This window comes from Carcharodon carcharias, chromosome 23 (assembly GCF_017639515.1).
Source record: "Carcharodon carcharias isolate sCarCar2 chromosome 23, sCarCar2.pri, whole genome shotgun sequence".
Lineage (NCBI taxonomy): Eukaryota > Metazoa > Chordata > Chondrichthyes > Lamniformes > Lamnidae > Carcharodon > Carcharodon carcharias.
Window position 1 is genome coordinate 15,215,452 of NC_054489.1, and position 22,381 is coordinate 15,237,832.

At 41.7% G+C, this 22,381-nt stretch overlaps 1 protein-coding gene across 3 annotated transcripts in view; it reads right to left on the minus strand.

Annotated features, from left to right (window-relative positions):
- The window catches only part of dnajc7 (DnaJ (Hsp40) homolog, subfamily C, member 7), a 43,096-nt gene extending 21,361 nt beyond the window's left edge, over positions 1 to 21,735 (minus strand). Inside the window, exons 1-5 of one of the 3 annotated variants that reach the window (XM_041173798.1) lie at positions 21,608 to 21,735; positions 4,256 to 4,344; positions 2,030 to 2,089; positions 904 to 953; positions 276 to 389 (exon numbers count right to left, since the gene is read on the minus strand). In XM_041173798.1, coding sequence (XP_041029732.1) covers positions 276 to 389; positions 904 to 953; positions 2,030 to 2,089; positions 4,256 to 4,344; positions 21,608 to 21,678 — 384 coding nt within the window. In that variant the 5' untranslated portion in view covers positions 21,679 to 21,735. Of the gene's footprint in view, positions 1 to 275; positions 390 to 903; positions 954 to 1,964; positions 2,090 to 4,255; positions 4,345 to 21,607 lie in introns of all 3 variants that reach the window. The other 2 variants (XM_041173797.1, XM_041173799.1) reach the window with 2 other exon arrangements.
- Positions 21,736 to 22,381: the final 646 nt, after the last annotated feature.

Consider the following 22,381-nt stretch of genomic DNA (forward strand, 5'->3'; position numbering starts at 1 on the left):
CAGTGTGGGCTTACGCTTTACTTCCTCACCCAAAAAAAGATGGTCAATAGACAACGGACTGTGTAGTTAAATGAAAATGTGATTCCAACAGCTGGTCACAGCTAGCTGCATAAGTATTTGTGAATTCAAACATTTTTTTAAAAATTGCAAAAACATAATGATGTTTAGATATAAGGCTCTCAGGTCAATCTGCAACATTAGAATCCAGGAGCACTGTTTTAAGGTAGCTTGGTAAATCAAATACTGGCAATATTTCTAACAAGCCTGCTCCATACCTCAGTAAGTGCCTGAGGATTATTGGTTTCCAGTTCCAGAACTTTTTGAAAACACCGACCAGCTGCCATGGCATTTCCCAAAGAAAGGTGGCATTTTCCCTCTCGCAGGTGACCCTAAAATTAAAAGATAATTAAACTTTTTAGCAGCATTGTTACTTTTTTATCTGCAACATAAAAGTGAACTTTGGGGCAACAGGGCAAATGTTTTAAAAAAAAAAGGTTTCCTTCCCCCTTCAACTATTAATATAAGTTTTGCTTAGAAAAGTAGCAAAATTAGTAAAGGGGCAGAGCAGACCATCAACGTCTGTATTCTGTGGTGCACCACAGAAACTCATGGGGATAAAATGATGTAAGCTGGCAATAAAAAAACAGCAGCCACAGCGACTGCAGTGTTGGCATTAGGACCTCAATAAAGTATAATGGGTTTAAAACGTTCGTGCCATATGCGCTTTGAACTATGAAAAACACCCATCAGTACAATTAAGCGTTTTATTCTATTAGACAACATTCCTATTAATATAAAACTAGACTGAAGTGCTGATGGCCACATATGGCGGTTATCAAAATAAAAATCATATTAGGTGATCAATTAACAGTATCACACAACATTTATACTACAGAACATTACCATTGGCATGGTTACGTACTGGGCTTGCTCCTGAATCTGTGATGTTTCCGCTATGGGGTGAATATGACAACAGACAACATGTTTATGTACATAGAAATGTTTGGGAGTTGCAAAAGAAGCTTTAAAGCAGCTTTAGAAGTATAGTTAGTAAAATGGCACGTTTGATACTTCTTTCAGTCTGGTTAGGCCCTTGCCAAAATTTGGGGAAGCTCCACTAAGGCCAAAAATACAAAAGCACACTGCCGGCTTGTACTGATGAGCTGAGGGGCCAGCTCACCTGTGGCCAGATCCAAGATGATTGATGTTACTTATGCACTGCTGGAGGCAGCTGTCTACATTTGCATCTCTGGCATACAGAAAGCGGAGGCAAATTTAGTTCCAGGGCATCTTGGTGACTCCAGTGGCACTGTCGCTACTTTGCTTAGTTTACAAAATTGGCAACAAGAAGTGCGCCATTGGAGGCAACCCTGTAAAGTAAATGGGGAATTATTGTGGTTATTTTCTATGGTTTATTAGCATGGCTGAGCTTAACAGGCCCAACCTTGCTAATTTTCAGTTCATCTCAGAAGACATCTTAGCTAATTCACAGTTCAAGTCAAACAAATGTACATGTTTACTAAAACCGGGTTAAACCCACATTTAAGGTCTATTTTACTTGTGTTATATCAAAGATACAACTATGTACAATAGAGCTTTAACAGGCATCACCCCTAATGTCTTGTTTTAAAGAAGTGAGTCAATACATTCCAGAAAGAAAATAAAGCAGGTCACAACAGATTGATGTGAGGCAAATGTGAGTACATTCCTCTGCCATTGATAGGAAAGGTAAAAATGAACATAATTTCAGAATTTGAGGTTACTACCCATTCTATAGAGAAGCAAATTTAAGACAATGCACTTCCTTATAAGCACACTAACCATTACAATTAATAGTGACAAGGATAATGGAGAATGCGAGGAAAAACTTGAAAGAGAATTCTGCCATGTGTTATACAATAAAAACCGAAACAGGGATTCACTACTACCCAAACTACAATTCAGTCTGATCATCCATGACATACCCTCACAAAAGTGTCATCCAGCCTCACAGCCTGCTGTGCATCTTCAAGAGCCTCCCGGAACTTACCAATCATCATAAGAGTTGCTGCTCGGTTGCCATAGTAACTGGCATTTTTAGGACAGATATCTGGGAAAACAGATGAACACTTACTAGGAGCTGTAGAACAGGTACTGGAAATGCCAAATTAAACATCTCACTTATTACTTAGCATAAAAACCAACACAAATTTGGAATTATATCTCATAAATCTTTAAAAGGAGAAAATAGCTCTACAATCAAACTCATCTGCTGATGAGTAGTTATGCACAGAACTCCTCCAGGGGCTTAAACAAATCATTTATAGGATACCATATTTTAATTGAAGTCACCTGAATGCTCCCTTGACTGGGAACTAACTTTGCACTGCTTTATTTATCCAGATCTCTTGGAAATGTTAACTTTTTTTTGATTGTTGTTTAATAAAGCTTTTTCTCAAGCCCTGTAAAGGGAGATGGAACAAATGGTCTGAAGTTGACTCCCTTGGCTTATGTCACTCACACCAGTAATATTGCAGCTTTATGATAAATAAGAAAACAGGTCAGGGTTATTATTCTCTCCAGTTGTGTCTTTTACTTCATATCCTTACCTGCTCTGGGGGTGAGTGGGGTTGGGGTGTTGTGTCAGTAGGGGAGGTTGGGAAGAGGGTGTGTTCAGGCGCGAGAAAGTTTGATTCTGAACACTGTTGTGTTGCACAGCTCTAGGGAACAACATATAAACCAGCCTTTTCATAGAACCATAGATAAGTTACAGCTCAGTCCATTGTGTCTGCGCCGGCCAATAAAGAAATTAAAAAAAAACTAACTGCCCATTTCAATCCCACCTTCTAGCACCTGGTCCATAGCCTTGCACTTTAGGTGCAGATCCAGGTGCCTTTTAAATGAGTTCAGGCTTTCTGCCTCCACCACCAAACCAGGCAGTGAATCCTAAACATCCACCACCCTCTGGGTGAAGAAGTTTTTCCTCATGTTCCCTCTAATCCTTCTACCAATTACCTTAAATCTGTGCCCCCTGCCATTAAAATATGGCTTTTATGTAAGGAAAATGGCAGGGAACCAACAGACTAATCGTTTACCGTGAAATCCTGTTCCGCTCATTCTCCCATGGGCTGTGGTAATGAAAAAAATGGATTTAAAAATTCTTTAAAGTTAAAAAGACTTTGGTTCTGAAAGGAACCACTGATCAAAATCAACTGTTAATAGCTTGTTAGGTTTAATAATAACAACTTTTAAAGATACTTGTATTTTCCCCCACCCTCCAATTTGCTCCTCTCCCTTGAAAGGTTGGAACTGAATCTTTAGATATCAGCAACTCTCTGGTATCTCACATCCATCACCATTCTTCATGTGTGAGCCCCTTGACAGTGACCATAGAAGGCCATTAAAGCAGGAAAGGCATCACAGCCAAGTTTGTTCCTATCTCCCTCTGGCTTCCTTGAATTTGGTGATAAAATCTGTAATCCAGGGGAGCTGAAGCCAATTCTACCATCTCAATTGTTAAAACCAACTTGTAATATTAAGATTGGAGATCAGCACTAGCAAGAGATCATCATTTTCGATTTGCGTGGGCTGAACAAACATCAGTGACATATTTCTGTTCGATTGCTGTGTGACACTGTTTCCCTGTCAGTTAACAGGCCATCTTTGCAAGACTCACCACATTCATCTTTTGTCCATCCAGAATCAATGGGATGGATAAACATAAATACTGTTTTTAAAAACAAAATCCAAAAAGCTAATTTTATATGATCGAGGGCTCAACACTTGCACCAGGTACACCTGATGTCCAGTAACCTCCGACCTGTTATGACAGTGGTCAGAGGCAGAGCAAACTCCTTGTTTCTTTGCCCAACGACCTCAGCAGTGTGAATTTTGCCACTTCACTTCCCGTACTAGCCACTTTTTGAAGTCAAATTAGAATTCATTACAATTTGGGGGCAGTTTTACATGGCAGACACCAAAACCAGGTTAAAATGGTCAAACTTTATATACAGCATTAACAGAAACAAAGAGATGACACTAACTGTGTCAGTGAGTTTTGCCCAGAATTGTCCAGCTTGCCACACTCGTTTTATAAATCAGTTTGGGAAAAAGACTCTGGAAAGGGATGACAGTAAATCATTTTAATTAAACTTCAAGCATTTAAAATGACAGAACAGAACTGCTCCATCATTTTCAAAGAATCAATTTAAACTTAAAAGTTCATAATCTCTTGCACTGCAATGGTGTCAGATGCTGGCTTAAACCAAATTCTTACCTATTGCTTTTGTGTAATAATTAAATGCTTCGTTGTAGTCCTTCTTTGCGTAAAATACATTGCCTTGCTCTTTAAATAATTCAGCCTCTCTGTAGAATTAAAAAACAGCTTTAATTTTAGGTATTAAATAGAGGATCTTAACTCTTTTCCCCAGATGTAATCTAACTTCATTGTTCCCTCAATTGTCACAAAAGCTTTTAACAATTTCCAGGTTTGAATCATTTAAGAAAAAATGGCGCAGTATTGCAATGCTGATGTTTTTATAAATTTGTATCCTTGTAAATTTAGGTTGTGCAAATAACCTTTATCATCCTTACATCTTGCATAAGAAAAACAGGTACAGTGGTAGGCTGATGGTACTGGGCTCACAATGCGGGGAGTTAAACTTGAGCACTAGCATCAGAAAGGTGACCAGGCATTACTAGATTGTTGTAAAGCTCCAAACCAGTTCATGAATGCCCCGTAGTGAAAAGAACCTGCCCTTCCCACATGACTCCAGTGTATACAATATGGTTGACTGCTAATCTCCTCTGAAGCTGTCATGAAGCATAAGATACATCACCATCTTCTCAGTGTATGTTCTTATCAGGGCAACCAGAGTTCACCAATAAACGCCTTGCCAGTGTTGCCCACATCCCAGGACAAATTTTAAGAAACCATGTCTTGATGAGTTGGCAGCCGATTTACCACCATTAAAATTTAGGCAGAATTTCAAGCCCAGCTGTCAGGAATCACAGAGTAGCCCGTCAAGGGGACTAGCCTGTCAACTTCCTGAATCCGGGGTGAGGAACAGCCTCATAAACCTCTGCCACCTCCTGAGGCAACTCTATGCAAGACTGAATATGTGGTGCGGGGAGAGTCCCATTGAAATATCCAATATATTCACGGCGCAATAATACACAAGAGCAATAGGCCATTCGGCCCTATCAGGTCTGCTCTGCCATTCAGTAAGGTCGTGGCTAATGTGATTGTGTCCTTAACTCCATTTTCCTGCCTATCCCCCCATAACCCTTGACTCCCTTGTCAATCAAAAATCTGTTTAACCCAGTCTTGAATATATTCAATGGTCCAGCCTCCACTGCTCGCTGGAGGAAGAGAATTCCTGATACTTAACAACCCTCAGAGAAGAAATTCCTCCTCAACTCGACCTTAAATGCAAAGACTGCTTATTTTGAAACTGTACCCCCAGTTCTAGATTTTCCCACGAAGGGGAAACCATCCTTTCAGCATCTACCCTTTCAAGCCTCCTCAGAATTAGATCACCTCTCATTTTTCTAAACTCCAATGAGTATCGGCCCAATCTTCCATCATAAGTCAAACCCCTCATCTCAGGAATCAGCCTAGTGAACCTTCTCTGAACTGCTTCCAATGCAAGTATATCCCTCAGAAATTATGTAATGAAATGATTCAGCAAAACACAATGATCACAAACAATACCAGAATGGAAACTACACAGCCTTAACCTTTAACCTGTTTGAGACATGAAATATTATTACAGTAACTCAACACTATCAGAAACAGGCCCTACACCAATGTGCATCGCCTAAAAATAAGGCAAATTTTCCAGGCTGACATTACACTAGCAGACATGGACTAGGGTGCTCTAGTTAATAGAATGTCTCCTGTGAAAACCATGTGGCACCTTAAGTGATGTCTTAAATCTAATGTCAATGAAAATGAGAAATTTTAATTCAATAGACATTCTTGGTACAGATGCAAAAACTTGGTATTGAATAACTAATTGCATATCAAGAGGAGGCTGATTTTTGGCAGGAAAAAATAGAAAATGCTGAAAATACACAGCCAGGAGAGAAAAGACAGATTATGACATTTCAGGGATGAACCCTTTTACCAAAATGGTGTTCCAAAAAAGAGTATACAAGCAAAATACCATAACCTCTGCCTTTCTCTTTAACAAGAACTGATCAACTATGAATTTCCAGCATTTTCTGTCTTTATTTTGGATTTGCAGCATTTGTTTTTTATTTTATTAGCTGATTTTTAGTAAGGTGCCTTGTAACAATTTATAAGGAATGAAATATTATCTACAGGAGATAAATTCTATTTCACACTTTGAATGCAATTAGAGGGGGTAACTAGTTGGTGAAAATAAGGCTTATAACAGAGTGATCTGACCCGAGCTATTGCCTTCTAACCCTTGTTTGGTGATCCTAGTTGGAATTGGCCAAACAAATAGTGAGAAAGGGCCACACTCAAGATCACCTATTAACTAGGGGATGCAGAATGCCTTGTGTAGAATTAAGGGAGAGGTAAATTAAGTGAAGAAATGAATGCGCTTTGATGGCATAGGTAAGCTAAGGATGCACAAAACATGGAGATTCTGATTAATCATGATTCTGCTCCTTCGTCATTACAGCTCCCATTTGTCTTTTGCCTTGCTAGAGATGTGCATCAAACTCTTTGCCTCCGGTGGCTATATGCAAATTGCTAGTTTAATAAAAAGTACAATAGTTCAAACAGGTATTCAAGGTGCAGAGAATACATACCAGGAGAAATTCCAAAGGAATAACATTCTACCTGACTTCCATCACTTACAAGGACAAGGTGCATGGGACGCCATCGCCTCCGAGTCAAACACCATCTCAAACTGGACATAAATCACGGTTCCTTCATAGTGGCTTGGACAAAATCTGAGAGGTCCCTACTAAGCAGCACCCTGGGAGCTCTTTTATCACATGGACTGGAAAGGTTTCAATGACAGCTCACCACTGCCTTCTCAAGGCATCTTTGGACGAGCAATAAATGCTGCTATTGCCAATGGTCCTCACTTTCCGAGAATGAATAATAAAAAAATAAGATCACTGCGTAAATTGTAAGGTTGAAACAACATTAAAAGGTTGAACAACTTAACAGTAAATATTTTAACTACATAAAGTTTTTGGCTATTGAAATTTCTCGCTGAGACTAAGGTCGTGGAAGCATGCTAATTATTTCTTAGGTTACTGCACAGCTTGGGAGAGTGTACTGTTTTGTGCTATATCCAGATGCATGGTGGCATCTAAGCAGAAGAATCAATGACTATGACATAATTACGCCCACAGCCAATTATTATACAACAACCCATTTAACATATCACATTCTACTTCAATTTGGAACACAGCAGTAGTATAACCCCAAGGAGCTTGGGACAATCAGAGCATTTCACTTACTCTAATAAACCTTACAGTGCCCTGGCCAAGTTTACTCAACCAGTATCTGAGGGTGAGGTCAACAATAAGCATATCCATTTGATAAAATAATTTTTGATGACTTTATGGGCATTATCAATGAAAGGCCACAGCGTTTAGGTTTTTGCCACCGACAAAATGGATAACGGGAACCACAAGAAGGAAGAATGAAAGTCGGTAAAAGGATTAAGTCAGTTTTATGAGAGTATTTTAGATTGTAATAGACAGGGAAAGACAGCACTTAAAAAAGTAAAGGACAAAAGAATTGCAGGGAACGGGGATCATAGGGAGTACAGAAACAAGAGGCACCAAAGTTTGTATTATTTCAAATGGCGTGATTTAAAATGTATTGGTTTACTATTACAATAATAAAGCAACTCCTAACATTGGAGTAGCATGTTAATGTGCTAACTTAACCTTAATTTGGAGTTGCTAAATTCAAAATATCTGTTGATTTGAAATCAAGCAAATTGCCTCCTTTGCTGTTTTATTAAACTTGCTTAATTTGAATTACTGGATAATTTGATTTCTTAAGGAAAGTTGACTTTGAATTAGCACTAGTCAGCAAGAGCAGGGGTGTAGTGATAAATTTTGAGGTGCCAGAGCTCTAAGAAAACGTGTTGGCCAAATTATTTCTAAATCTATTATTATGTTGTTTTCTTATGTATTAATCATTTGAGTCCCCAAACATCAGCAAAACTATGCTTTTTGAATGAAAAATATTAGTGCTGGTAGGCATTTTATTTCGAACAATGTGTTTTGAATATTAGTCTTTAGAATAACTAGAATTTCATCATGCAACAGTTTATTTAATTCAAGCCTAATAAAAATATGAAAACTTTTACTTACTCCTGACTGGGGGTGGGTATATAGGGGGGGGCCACTGCTTTTCTTGTTTTATACTATAGACCTGGGTGTACAGGGCATAATTTCAAAATTTGAATATGATGTGATACTTGGAAGCATTGTGAACTGTGAGGAGGATAGTCATAGACTTCAAGAGGATATAGACAAGTTGGTGGAATGGGCAGACAATAGTAGATGAAATTTAATGTAGAGAAGTGGGAAGTGATATATTTTTGTCAGAAGAACGAGAGAAGGTGAAATAAAATAAAGGGTGCAATTCTAAAGTAAATGCAGCAGCAGAGGGACCTGGTGTATATGTGCATAAATCATTGAAGGTAGCAGGATAGGTTGAGAAAGCAGTTAATAATTTATATTGAATCCTGGGTTTTATGAATAGGGGAACGCAGTACAAAAGCAAGTAAGTTCTGAACCTACATAATACACTGGTTAAGCCTCAACGGGAAGGACGTGAAAGTTTTAGAAAGGATGCAAAGAAGATTTACGAGAATGGTTCCGAGGATAAGAGACTTCAGTTCTGTGGATAGATTGGCGAAGCTGGGGCTGTTCTCCTTGGAGGCAGAAGGTTGAGGACCCTAAGGTGATTAACAAAAGAACCAGAGGCAACACGAGGAAAAACTTCTTTATGCAACAAGTGGTTTGGATCTGGAATACACTCCCTGAGCATGCAGTGGAGACAGATTCAATTGCAGTTTACAAAGCAGAACTGGATAATTATCTGAAAAGATTTTAAAGGGCCACTGGGAAAAGGTGGAGGAGTGGGACTAGCTGAGTTGCTGTTGCAAAGAACTGATAGAGACAACGCACTGAATGGCCTCCTTCAGTACTGTAACCATTCTATGATTCTAGTACAGATACATTCAATGAACTTGATAAATGCATGAGGAAGAAAGCTGAAGGTTACCCTGATAGTGTGATCAAGAAGGGCAGGAGGAGGTATCTGTGGAACATAAATATCAATATAGACGAGGTGGGCCAAAGGGTTTGATTCTGTGCTGTAAATTCCATGTAAAGCTGTCAGCAGGGAATACAAATTCTATAAAGGGTTTCACATCTTCAGGCCATCACAGCCAAGGAATTAATGTTCAGTAGGCAAATGCAGCAGGGTGTTTAGGGATATTGATGCTGCGTTAGATCCTGGGAACCCTGAGCTTCAAAGGCCCCGAAATGTCTGTTTATGAGAAAGCTGTGTCAGGGAGCTGTACAGGAAGGTTACTGCTGTTGCACATTGACTCAGAGACATTCAGCAGCAGCAGCGTGAGGCCTGGGACCCTGGGCTGGCCTTCCCTCTGCCATTTCTTAACCTCCCAGGGTCCGGATTCACAGCTACACCACAAGTTCCGGACATTCTGGTCAACTCTTACTTTCCGGCCTGAACTGAAAACTCCAGGAACTCATGGCCAAACTTGCCCTTGTGCCCCACATAATAACGCGGGTAGAATTCACTCGACATGGTCCCTGCACTGGCCGGCCATGTCACAAGTCGTGCAGCCCCATGTGGTTGTGTGAAGATTTCCCTCCAGTTCTGATTGTTGCCATTAATCAGCCAAATCCCCCTGCATGCTAGCCCTGGAAACAAATAGCTTCAATATTGGGGGCAGTGAGGATTAAAATCAACACCAATCTTTCAGATTGAAAATCCAGTCAGCCAATTAATGAGAATGAGTTCCACTGAGATCAGTGGAAAAAAAAATCAAGTGGGGCATATAGTGAATGGGCAATCAGCAAAGGAGAGCTTACCATCCAGCGGTGAATATTAAAGCCTTTAAACAGGAGATGCCGGAGTGGTGCTCCGGAGCGCTCTGGCAGCACCCCACCCCTGCCCTCCCTCTTCAACGCAACCCCCTCTAACCTCCACCCCACCCCTGCCCCACAACCTCCCACTCAATTTCCCCCCACCATCCCTCCCCAACAGCAACACAGCAATAAGTGAAACTCACTTGACAGATCAGCTTAAAAAAATCAGAACACTCAGCCTGAAAGTTCCAATCTTTTTTTTCAGCCGGTCTGTCAGGTCCTAAACTCTGGCTGCTCAGTGTGGATGACGAGAACTCTGTTTAAAACAGAGCCTGCACCCCCCCCCCCCACCCCACAAAGTCCTCAGGCCCCAGTGTTTGGTACCCCTTCTCTGGGCCCTGGTTGGAGATGCCAGAGCGGCGCTCTGTTGCGCTCCAGCAGCACTACACCCTGAGTAAGAGTATTCTAATAGCAGCACCACATTCCAATGCAAGCAGGAATTTCCTGAAGATGCCAGGAAGTAAGCAAGCACTGCCCAACATTACTAAATTTTATTAGTCTGCAATTAATTCCTAAGGGCAGGCAGAGGGGCATACTTTGGCAAACATTTCCTGTTCGAAACAGAGAACAATTGGTGGATATGGTCAACATTCACAGTATTGTTCCAATGAACAGCTCGTTTATACCAAATTTCAAAACATTAAAAGCTTCCTCTTCACATGTATGACAGTAGCTTATAAATGGGTATTAGCGTTATGACTTTTCAGATATTTCAGCACAGTTCTGTAAACTCACTTGAAAAATGCCAAAATACAAACGTGAATCTGTAGCAATTGCTCCAAGTCCACACACCAAGTATTACTTCCTGAACAATTTAGTTTTCAATTAAAATTTCCATTGAATGTGGTTCCAAAATCTACTACTTATAAAGCGTAGAGGTTAATACAATATTAGACTGATGCTCAAAATTCAGTACTTGTGTCCTTTCAAGCAGAGTGGGACACCACATTTGAAGCTTGCAGATATTTACAATTTACAGAAGCCATGATTGAAGTCTGATCCTTTTTCATTCAAATTATGGAATGGGCAGTATATTTCTGAAGGAGTCCCACTTGACTATCTTCTGTCATCCGTTTTCGATCACTTTTACACCGGTAAACCATTAGCCAAAACAAGGTGAGAGAGAAAGAAAAATGAAGGCTGGAATATCTGGAAACAAAATAGAAGTTGCTGGAAATGTGTAGCAATACGTCAGGAATGGAAAGCGAAAGTTAGGCTTATGTTTCAAGAGATGCAGCATCAGCAATGCCTGGGAAACGTTAACATACCTTTGTTTTAGATGTTGACTCATATTTCCAGAAGATTCTCGATCAAGAGAAAAGTACTGGAAAGGATTTGAATCGAATGCAAATTATGTAGGGCATTTTCCTTGGGCTATATTAACAAAATACTTCTGAAAATTAGTGGGAGATGCAAATAAAAATGTCCCTGAAAATGTTTTTGAAAGTAAGCCTTGGTTACCAGTTTGCAAGGAATGCAGTGTATTCTGTGGACTATTTTAAACAAATATCACAGTACATGAATGTCCTTGACGAGTGGATGAAGTATTAATGTGTCCCATCTAAACATAGAAACAGTAATATTAGAGCACAGCACGGCTGAAGCCATCACTGAAAGTTCCAGGCTCCCAAAAGGATTGGTAGCTGTTAAAACTGTAAACCAGGTGAACCCTGCTCCTGACAAAAATTACTCTTTTTGTAGTCCCAATATTCGTTCTTGTAACAGCATTGATCCCGAGTCCAAAATCACACAACACTGATCCACAATTTCAGTAAGTTATTAAAGAGAATAAACCTGACAAAAAACTGATTTTAAGCCTATTTGTTTTCCAACGCTGCAGGCTGTTATAGCTTGAAAATAAGGGATGGGGGACATTCAAAGAAATAACAATTATTGGTACATGGCTTAGCTGTTAAAATCCAGAGACAAGGCGCCAGGCAAGGTTAGCGTTGATCAGCAAAGGTAGCTTTTAGTGTCAAGCTTGAGTACACCTCTGTGGCAATAAAAAGTTGTGGTCTTCTGTAGAATTCATCAGCAGCTACATCATTTATTTTATTGTTTTACAAATTTAAAAGATACATCTTACTTCTTGGGTGACTTTTGCACTTATTAAAAAGGGGAACAAATTGTTTCTTTTATATGTCAACACCAAGGTCCAGAACAGATTAAGCTTTGGCTGGATGCAGATCAAAGGTATTTTTACTTTCTGAGCATGCCATCAACTACTGACATATGGGTCTCCTGCAGTCAGTAGCATAAAGATAATGACTGCAAGTTAACCAACAGTAAAGGTCTGAATTTGAACAAAAGTTTGGCAGTTAACTGTTCCTGGCTGCATTCTCCATTGTAGTGCCTCCACTTGCCAACCCAGCAGCAGTCTCTTCTCATGCAGTAGAAATTGTTGTTCCCTTTACTGTTGGTAATCTTGCAATCTGTCCTGATGAGTGCAAGGTGCAGCATGTCCCTTTTTTTCAGCAATACTCAAGTTCTGTACTACTAAACAACTATTAAAAGATAAAGATACTAATCTCCCAAGATTTAGCAACAGCTGTTGCTTTTCAAGGGTTTTACCTACTGCCATTAATGCAGATGACACCCCATCCATTCCCTACGACCTTAAATTGTGTTGTTACCATGCTCTAAGCCATTCAGTGGATTGGTGTTTGAATCATGAGAAAACATTGAATTATGATTGAGTGACTGGGCATGCTTGAAGAATTGGGGTTGTCCCCAGCCCCAGGATTTGGAATCTCAAAGAATTATTCCCTTTAACTGCTGGGGATGAAATTGAAAAGTAACAATGTGGACCACTATGAATAGAGGCTATCTTAGCATTGTTTTCCCACAGTCACCTTAAGCTTTCCATAATGTCTCCCATAAATGCATGTTGTTGTTAATCAGTAGTTTTGCATCTCAGCTTCCATTTCCCAACATGTGAAGTGCTGTGGGAGGTTTATTTACGTTAAAGGCCTCAAATAACTTAGATGATTGTGGCTAAATCTCCCATTACACAATGTTTCAATCCTACCTCCAGACAGCAACTCACTGAAACTGCCAATTTAGTATTAACTACAGCTGAATTTTCAGGCTGTGCCACGGACTTTTATACACCATAGGATGAGAACGACTAGGGTGTCAGCTTGGCTCAGTGGTCAGAAAGAAGACGCTGAAGGACTTGAACATGTAATCTACACTGACATTTCAGTGCACTACTGAGAAAGTGGCTAAATTATCTCCTAGCAGTTTTCAAAGAAGAGCTCGGGAGCTTCTCAGATTCATCCCTCAATCAACACCCAATAAATCAGGTTATCTTGTCACTTAACTTATGGCTGCTCGTGGGACCTTGCTGGGGGCAAATGGGCTGCTGTACAATTGTACAGTACAATTGTGATGGGACTTCAAAATTACTTATTTTTTGTTTGGGAAAGTCCTGAGGTCGTGAAAGATGCTGTATTTTGCAATTTCATTCTTTCTATCTGAGACACTTCTGTTCCACCACTCTCCAAAGTCTTGGACAGACAAGGCAGATAAACATAATCAGAAACTGGTAAGGTAATACATGACCCCCAATACCTACAGTATATTAAATTTGATGTGCGTGATGCACAGTCATGACTGCAGCTTCACACTTCTACCATGAGATTGAACTTCACAAGCTCCAGAAGCCACAGATCCCACCCTCTGCAAACCACCACCCCCCACCCCCCACCCAACCCACGCATCCATCCACCCACCCCCAACCATATCTATAGCTACAGCATCACCAAAGTGCTCAGAGGGAATTTCATCTTGTTCTGGCTTTTCATGGACAGATCATGGGAGGACCAATAGTCAGGCACTGAACTTTGTACATGCACTTTAATCAAATGCCAGGCCCTAATTTCATTCCAAAGTTTTCCTGTAGAACCCTACCCTCTGTAAGGCACGGGCAAAGTGAACATGCCATTACAATGTTGCTACATACAATGAATAAGTTCCCATTTAATGGTGACATTAATTACCATATTTTCTCCACGTCTTCTTGACAGTTCACACAAGAGATTCCTGTTCCTAGTGAATATCGAATAATCGTGTGCGAGGTGAGCTTGTCCACAAGCCAATGCCATATGAATATGAACACAAAAATTAGCAGGTAGGCCATTCAGCCCCTCAAGCCTGCTTCGCCATTCGATAAGAAAATGGCTGATCTGATTGTGGCCTCAACTCCACTTTCCTATCTACTCCCCATAACCCTCGGTTCCCTTTGATCAGCATTCTACAGGAAGCCTTAAGCGCATTGCAGCTTTTGATAAAACCACATCCAATAAAACAATTAATTTTATCACTTTACTATACTGGTATTACCACCTTCTCATACAAGTTTTGCTAATGGAAGTCATGGATCAATTGTGGGAAACTTATGATAAAATGAGGAAATCATGTTGAGAACACAAAGCCTAACAGGTTCAATTAATTTGAAGCCATTCACTTGCTCACTGCCCAGCATCCTTTTTTAACCTACAATCTGCTCTGCTGTTTAATTTCTTTTTAGGGATTATATCACATTTTAAGCACCAGAACAGTCGTACCCTTTAAAAAGGTATCGGTTTAACAGATCCACCAAAACTGTAACTTGCATCAAACAATAAATCACACTCTTAAATTTTCCAAGTTACAGTGGGGCAGTTCATGGATATGAAAAAAGTGCCAATGTTAGGGCGGGTTACAAAAAAACAGGAGCATCAGCCATTTCTTACAACCTTCCAGCTCACAAAGCAAACTCAAACTCAGCCATGTAACAGAGCTGACTGACATGATCCACACTGTGTGGGCTGCAGTAGCAAATCCTAATCTAGTCCAACGCTAAATTTTAAATGGCACCACTACCAATGTCAACTGTACCAGAACCATGCAGAACTCTTAAGATAAAAGCAAAAAACTGCGGATGCTGGAAATCCAAAACAAAAACAAAAATACCTGGAAAAACTCAGCAGGTCTGACAGCATCTGCAGAGAGGAACACAGTTAACGTTTCAAGTCCAAATGACTCTTCATCAGAACTAAGGAAAAATAGAAAAGAGGTCAAATATAAGCTGATTTAAGGGGGGTGGGACAGGTAGAGCTGGATAGAGGGCCAGTGATAGGTGGAGATTGCCAAAAGATGTCATAGACAAAAGGACAAAGTGGTGATATTAGCTAAGAAATGTGCCAATGTTGACATTAGGGTAAAAAGCAGGACGAGCAAGGTACAGATAGCCCTAGTGGGGATGGGGGTAGGGGGAAGGGATCGAAATAGGCTAAAAGGTAGAGATAAAACAATGGATGGAAATACATTTAAAAATAATGGAAATAGGTGAGAAAAGAAAAATATATTTAAATTATTGGAAAAAGGGGGATCTGCTGAACTCGACTGATGGGATTCAAAACTATCTGTTTGGAGTTTTTACTGAGCAGCAGTATAAGTGTGCTTGAATTCTATGGCGGCTCTTGCCAAATCAAGCAACTTGCTAACTTTTTAGTGCCATTCTCAATTAAGAAAACAGTTAAAGTTTACAGATACTTTCACCTAACTGCATCAAATTTAGTTGGCACATTGGTATCCATACAGTATATAGAAAAGTAAAATTAAATTTATCCTAAGATAAATAAATATCCTAAGCAAAATACTGTGGATGTTGGAAATCTAAAACAAAAATAAAAATAGCTGAAAAAACTCAGCAGCTCTGACAACATCTGCGGAGAGGAATACAGTTAACATTTCGAGTCTGTATGACTCTTCATCAGAACTAAAGAAATATAGAAACGAGGTGGAATATAAGCTGGTTGAGGGGGGTGGGACAGGTAGAGCTGGGTAGAGGGTCAGTGATAGGTGGAGGCAAAGAAGAGATTGCCAAAGATGTCATAGACAAAAGGACAAAGGGGTGTTGTTGGTGGTGATATTAGCTAAGGAATGTGCTAATGGTGACATTAAGGGTAGAAAGCAGGATGAGCAAGGTACAGATAGCCCTAGTGGGGGTGGGGTGAAGGAATTGAAATAGGCTGAAAGGTGGAGATGAAACAATGGATGGAAATACATTTAAAAATAATGGAAATATGTGGGAAAAGAAAAATATATATAAATTATTGGAAAAAGGGAGATTGGAAAAGGGGTGGGGATGGAGGAGAGTTCATGATCTAAAATATTTAAAAACTATGGGATTCTCATATTGGAAAAATAATGACATTATACAATATAGAATTAGTTTTCCAGCCCAGAGAAGTTGTTCATCAACTTGTTCATCATACGCCATTAAAAATTAAGTTTCACCTTATTAACAAGAAGTAACCTTTTCAGGTTTTGCAACAGTGACATTAAAAGGGGAGGCTCTTCTCAGTTCAGTGATTTGCCATCTGCAGAGACTTCACTAGTGCACCCTGTGGAGGAACGGGAATCACTGACAGCAACTTCTTGATTTCTGCTTTTAACAGTCAGCGCTGACAGTTTTGCAAAATCAGGATTATTGTTTCTCATGAGGGCAGGAATTGTCCTTTTTTAATAACACCCTAGCAAGAACTATGAAAAAGGACAATTTCTACCTTCATAAGACAATTGCCCCGACAAGATTTGGTCAGATTTGTGCTTCCGTCAAAACGGAGAAGAGGATACCACGCTTCCATATCCGCAACTCCCTACAAAGAAACCACCTGTTCATGAGTAGAATTCCACTTTGATACGAGTTTGAACAGTTTCAAAAAGCTATTTGGCTTCTGGGTTGGTGGGGGGATCACATTCCAGTTTGCTTTTGTCCTCACCTGGTAATCACACATGCTTACCATCAAGGAAGGTTAAACAGTAATCAAGGGTGTAAAATGACTGTTTATTCCCCTCTCTCATCTAACTGCATAATTCTAGCTGAGATTAGCAGATAAAACAAACTAGGGATCAAACCTGGGTGCTTCTTGCCATGAATGATGCAGCTTCCACACTGGTCAGTGAGCTGACTAAAGTAGGTATCAAGGGTGCTCAAGAATAGGTACCTTTAGCATCAAATCCACCTCTGGCCCTTTAACATCAGAAAAATATTTGCATTTCATAAGTTTACGATTCCCAGTATAACATTGTTACACCACCAGGAACCATTCAACGTCTAAGCATCAGGTCACTTGTCTAAAAGAATGAGTGTTACATAAATAAAAAAATGCAACAAAGAAACATTCATCTGACATCTTAAAATCAGAATCTCAAGGAATTCAGATGAAGTTCCTTTAGCTACAGAGCTTAATGTTAAGTTATGAACTGATGAGCAGCAATGTTTTTCCGCTCTGCAGGCTTTCAGAGAAATTATATGATTTAATTTATTTTCCTTTGCTCCAACTCTCCTCCACAAGATCCAGCAAACAAGCATTTTGATAGCACAATTTGATAACACAGAAAGAGCTTCCCAGACACCGGTAAAGTTGTATGAGGAAGAATTCCTTAATAAGCTGAGACCTGAGTCTTATAGGTAAGACCCTGTTTGGACCGCTGTCTAACAGCAGTCCTGGACATACTTTACCCTTGGTAACCATACATGCTTACCATCAAGGAAGATTAAACGGTAATCAAGGGTGTAATCTGACTGTTTATTCCCCTCTCTCATTTAATTACCTAATTCTAGCTGAGATTAGCAGATAAAACAAACCAGGGATCAAACCTGGGTGCTTCCTGCAATGAATGATGCAGCGTCCACACTGGGCAGTGAGCCCTTTCCACATCTGCCCCAATCTGTAGAAAACGGTCCTACACACACACACACAGATTTTGAAGCAAATTTGGAATAACTAAATTCATTGTTTGGTTAATTGGAAGTCAGTAATCATACATTTAAGATCACCAAAGGAGCAAAGGGCGAGGGTAGGAGGTTTTTGTTTCAAACACACAGAGGGGTTGCGAGGGCATGCAATAGCCTAAGGAAAGAGGGCTGCAGAGAATCCATTATCTACTTTAAAAAATTGAAGAAATACTTAAAATATACCGGGAAATGGTAAAAGAGGGATTATCTCTTCAGAGAGCCAAGACAGGCATAATAGCCAAATGGTGGCTCTTTTTGTGCTGTTGCAGAGCAAGAATTCTCATCGGAGATTACTTGATAATAATGACCTTCGATGGATGTGTGGGGGAAGAATCAGAGCTGAACCAAAATTTCCTACCAAGTTCCAGGTAAAAGATACAACAGAATTGATCAAAATGCTAACTTGTACATTGGATTTAGCAGAATCACCACTTGAGAAATAGCAAATTGAATAATCACATCATTTTCCAGTAATGGTCATTTGGCCCTCAGTCCTTTTGGTTTGCTCCCTGAAAGAGCAACTAGTTCTATTCCCCTGCCCTATTCCTATATATATGTATATACACTCTTCACAGCTCAAGTGTTACATGGGAATCTGCAAATATTTCACAAATATCACTAGTAAAAAAAATGCTCCAACTTTCTGTTTACTACATTGCAATTCATGACTCAATAAATGTTTACTTACGTTGAGGAAAAGTCATTTCTTTTTGGAGAGTGGAGTAAAAGAAACAAGAGACTAAAAGAATCATCAATAGTGTTAGAAACAATGTATAACTTTTACATTGAATATACATGTGTTAAGTAAGGTAAAAAGGGTTCAAGTTTCATTTAGGTTTTGTTCGTGAACTTTGATGCTGGGAAGTCTAGATGGGCTCCTGACTGAAAGGTCAGGTCTTTAGGGTTTGTTTGTACATATACATTTTTAGTGAAGTTTTCCAACCCTTGAAGGTAAGGAGATTAGTTAAAAGTTTAGGGACTCTGGAAGAAAAACTGTTACTGGTGCTTAGTGACAGTGGTCAAGTGACACAGGCAGAGAAAAGACAGAAGAGACAATTTAGAGAGTGAAGGCAGGGATTTTCAGCTCTCTGAGAAGAAAACATGACAAATCTATTAGGACAGTAGTTGACTGAATAGTCAGTCACAGAACTCAGTAAAGCGATCAGTTTAGCAGAGGTGCTACCGGACAATAGAGTTTAGAATGCGGTTTTTGGGTCTCTTGAGGAGATACACCAGTTGGGTGAAAAGCTCAGGAATTCACCAGCAGAAAACCATTTGCAACTGTGCCAGTCCCAAGCGAGAAGCCTTTGTGTGTCAAGCTAGTGAAAACTCTCCACTGGTTTGCGTGTCTGTAAAGATATTGCAGGGGTAAAGGAATAGTGTGAATTTGAAGCATTTCTTGTGTTGAGAACTTTCCATCCTTTTTGTCTGGTGTAATTTTTTTTTTCTTAAATAAATATTTTATTCATCATGTTAAAAGTTCACCAGCACACTCCTGTGAATGTTCAGTAACTTTCTTCCCAGATATCTAGAAAATGGTTAGGATCTATCAAGCCAGGTTTCACTCTGGGATCTGACTTGTCCAGTATTAATATCAGCACGCCATTCAGCCTTTTGAACCTGTCCCTCCATTCAGTTATAGAGTCATAGAGGTCTACAGCACAGAAAAAGGCCCTTCGGCCCCCTGAATCTGCACCGGTCAAACAAGTACCTAACTATTCTAATCCCATTTTCCAGCACTAGGCCTTGTATGTCATGGCATTCCAAGTCCACATCCAAATACTTCTTAAACGTTATGAGAGTTTCTGCTTCTACCACCCTTTCAGGCAGTGATTTCTAGATTCCCACCAGCCTCTGGGTGAAAAAAGTTAGATCAAAGTTGATCTGTATCACAATCCCTTGCATCAGTCTTGTTTTAGTAACCCTTAAATAACCATGCTTAACAAAAATCGAAGAATTTCAGTTTTGAAATTTACAATTGAACCAGCCTGAACACCTTTTGGTACAAGAATGTTTCAGATTTCAACTACTTTGTGTGAAGAACTACTTCCTGATATCACCTGTGAGGGGCCTGATTCTAGTATTAACGTTATGCCCCCTCCTTCTGGGTTTCTTCACCACAGGAAATAGTTTCTCCCTATCAAACCCGGCAAATCCTTTAATCACCTGAAACAGCTCAATTAAATCATCCCTGATCTTCTACATTCAAAGGATTTGTTTTACAATCTCCCTACCTGTCCAGCAGCAAATTCTGGTACTGCATTCTGACTTTGCTCCAAACAAATACACAACCAAGGAATTAATAGATTTCCAACTGCATATAATGCTGAAATATTTTCTGAGAGGTCATATTTAGGGGGTTGGGGGGGCAGGGGGAGGAGGGGGTGGGGGGAGGAGGAGAGGAGGTGGGGGGGCAGGGGGGAGGAGAGGAGGTGGGGGGGCAGGGGGGAGGAGAGGGGGTGGGGGGGCAGGGGGGAGGAGAGGGGGTGGGGGGGCAGGGGGGAGGAGAGGGGGTGGGGGGGCAGGGGGGAGGAGAGGGGGTGGGGGGGCAGGGGGGAGGAGAGGGGGTGGGGGGGCAGGGGGGAGGAGAGGGGGTGGGGGGGGCAGGGGGGAGGAGGGGGTGGGGGGGGCAGGGGGGAGGGGGTGTGGCAGGGAGAGGTGTGGGGGGGAGGAGAGGGAGTGGGGGTTGGGGGGGTGGAGGAGAGGGAGGGGGTGGGGGGGGTGGGGGGAGGAGGGGTGTTGGGGGTGGGGGGCAGAGGGGAGGAGGGGTGCGGGGGAAGAGGAACCTCTTACATCACCAGAATGAAAGAACTCATCACTACAGTGAGTAATTCACTGGCTGGTGCACAGCCGGGAACATTTTCACCCACAACCACAAGCACTTGACTGAGCAAATCAATGTTTGATAAAAAATCAGAACCATTCGCGAATTAAACAAGATATTTTCCACGGAGCGAGTGTGAGCTGATCTCAGAGGGGAAAAAATGCAGATCTGAGTGGAAGGTTCTAGTGTTTAAACCTGGGGGGGCGGTCTGATTCCCATCCTGATATCAAACCCCACGTGGATATGGAGAAGCGATTCCCTCCCGTCGGGGGGGGGGGGGGGGGGACGTGGGGAGAGAGAGTCTTGTACAAAAAAAACCCCTAATGTTTAATGTTACAAACGGTAAATGCTGATCGATTAAAGAAAAGTGAAGATAAAAAACACAACTGGAGGCAGATGGGGATGCGCAGTGGGGGGGTCTCCCCCACCCCCCCTCCTCCTCCTCCTCCTCCACCTCAGGGCGGGAGGAAAGGGGCAGTTGCAGCACCAAAAGGCTGAGAAATGACCCACTGTTTCCCAGTTATTTATTTATATAAAACGGACCCATTTCCGAAACATAATTTTTTTTTGAGCGGATTAAACTGCAGCCGGAGCCTCTCACCCACGGGAGCCCGGGGGGGGGAGGGGGGGGGGGGGTGTTAACCACCCCCGTCCCCGGGACCCACTCTCCATCCCTCCGGGGGGGGGGGAGGGGGGGTGGCTTTGAGTCACCCCGAGGGCCCCCCTCCCCCTACCCCGGGGGAGGAGGGGGGGAGCCGGGCACCGCTTCCACTCGAGGCCCGAGGCCCGGGTTTTTATTTCTTGGTTGTCCCCTCGCTCGGTTTCCTTCCCTCCCGGGCTCTGGCGGTCATCCCGTCCCGCCCCCTCCCGCCCCCTCCCGCCGCCGCTACCTCTCCAGATCGGCCTCTCCCGCTCCGCTCGGCTCCGGGGCCATCATCACATCGCAGTCTCCGGCCGCCATTTCCCAACACCCGGAGCCCGGCACGCCGGCTTCCGGAACAAAGAGCTGGCCATCCGGGAGGAACGGGGGCAAGAGAGTCCCCCGCGGCACAAACAACCGCTGGCCTCCGGAGCTGCTGGAGGACTAACACTGGCTGGCGCTGGCACTGTCTGGCACCAACAATACCAACATGGGCAATGCCTGGCAGTATGGCACTGATGGCAATTATACTGCTGGCCCAACCAGCATAAACAATGCTTGCCACCATGGCACTGATGATTATTACATTGCTGGCATTGGCAATAATGGTAATTACATTGCCTGGCACAGCGGTACCAATGGTTAATACACCACCCACCACCAACACTACCAGCATTGGTAATGTCTGAAATTATGGCATTGTTGGTGATTACACTGCCTGGCACCAGTATTGGCAATACCTGGCACAATGGCACATGGTAACCACACAGCCTGCCATTGGCACTAATGGAAATTACACTGCCCGGCACCAACATTACCAGCACAGGCAATGCCTGGCACCACGACAGTGATGATAATTACTTTTAGAGATGAGCAATAAATGCTGGCCTAGCCAATGACACCCACATCCCACGAAAGAATAATTAAAAAAAAAATGCCAGGCACTGGCGCTACCACTAAAATGCCTGGTATCATGGCACTGCTGGCAATAACACTGCCCAGCACTGTCATTACTTGAATAAGC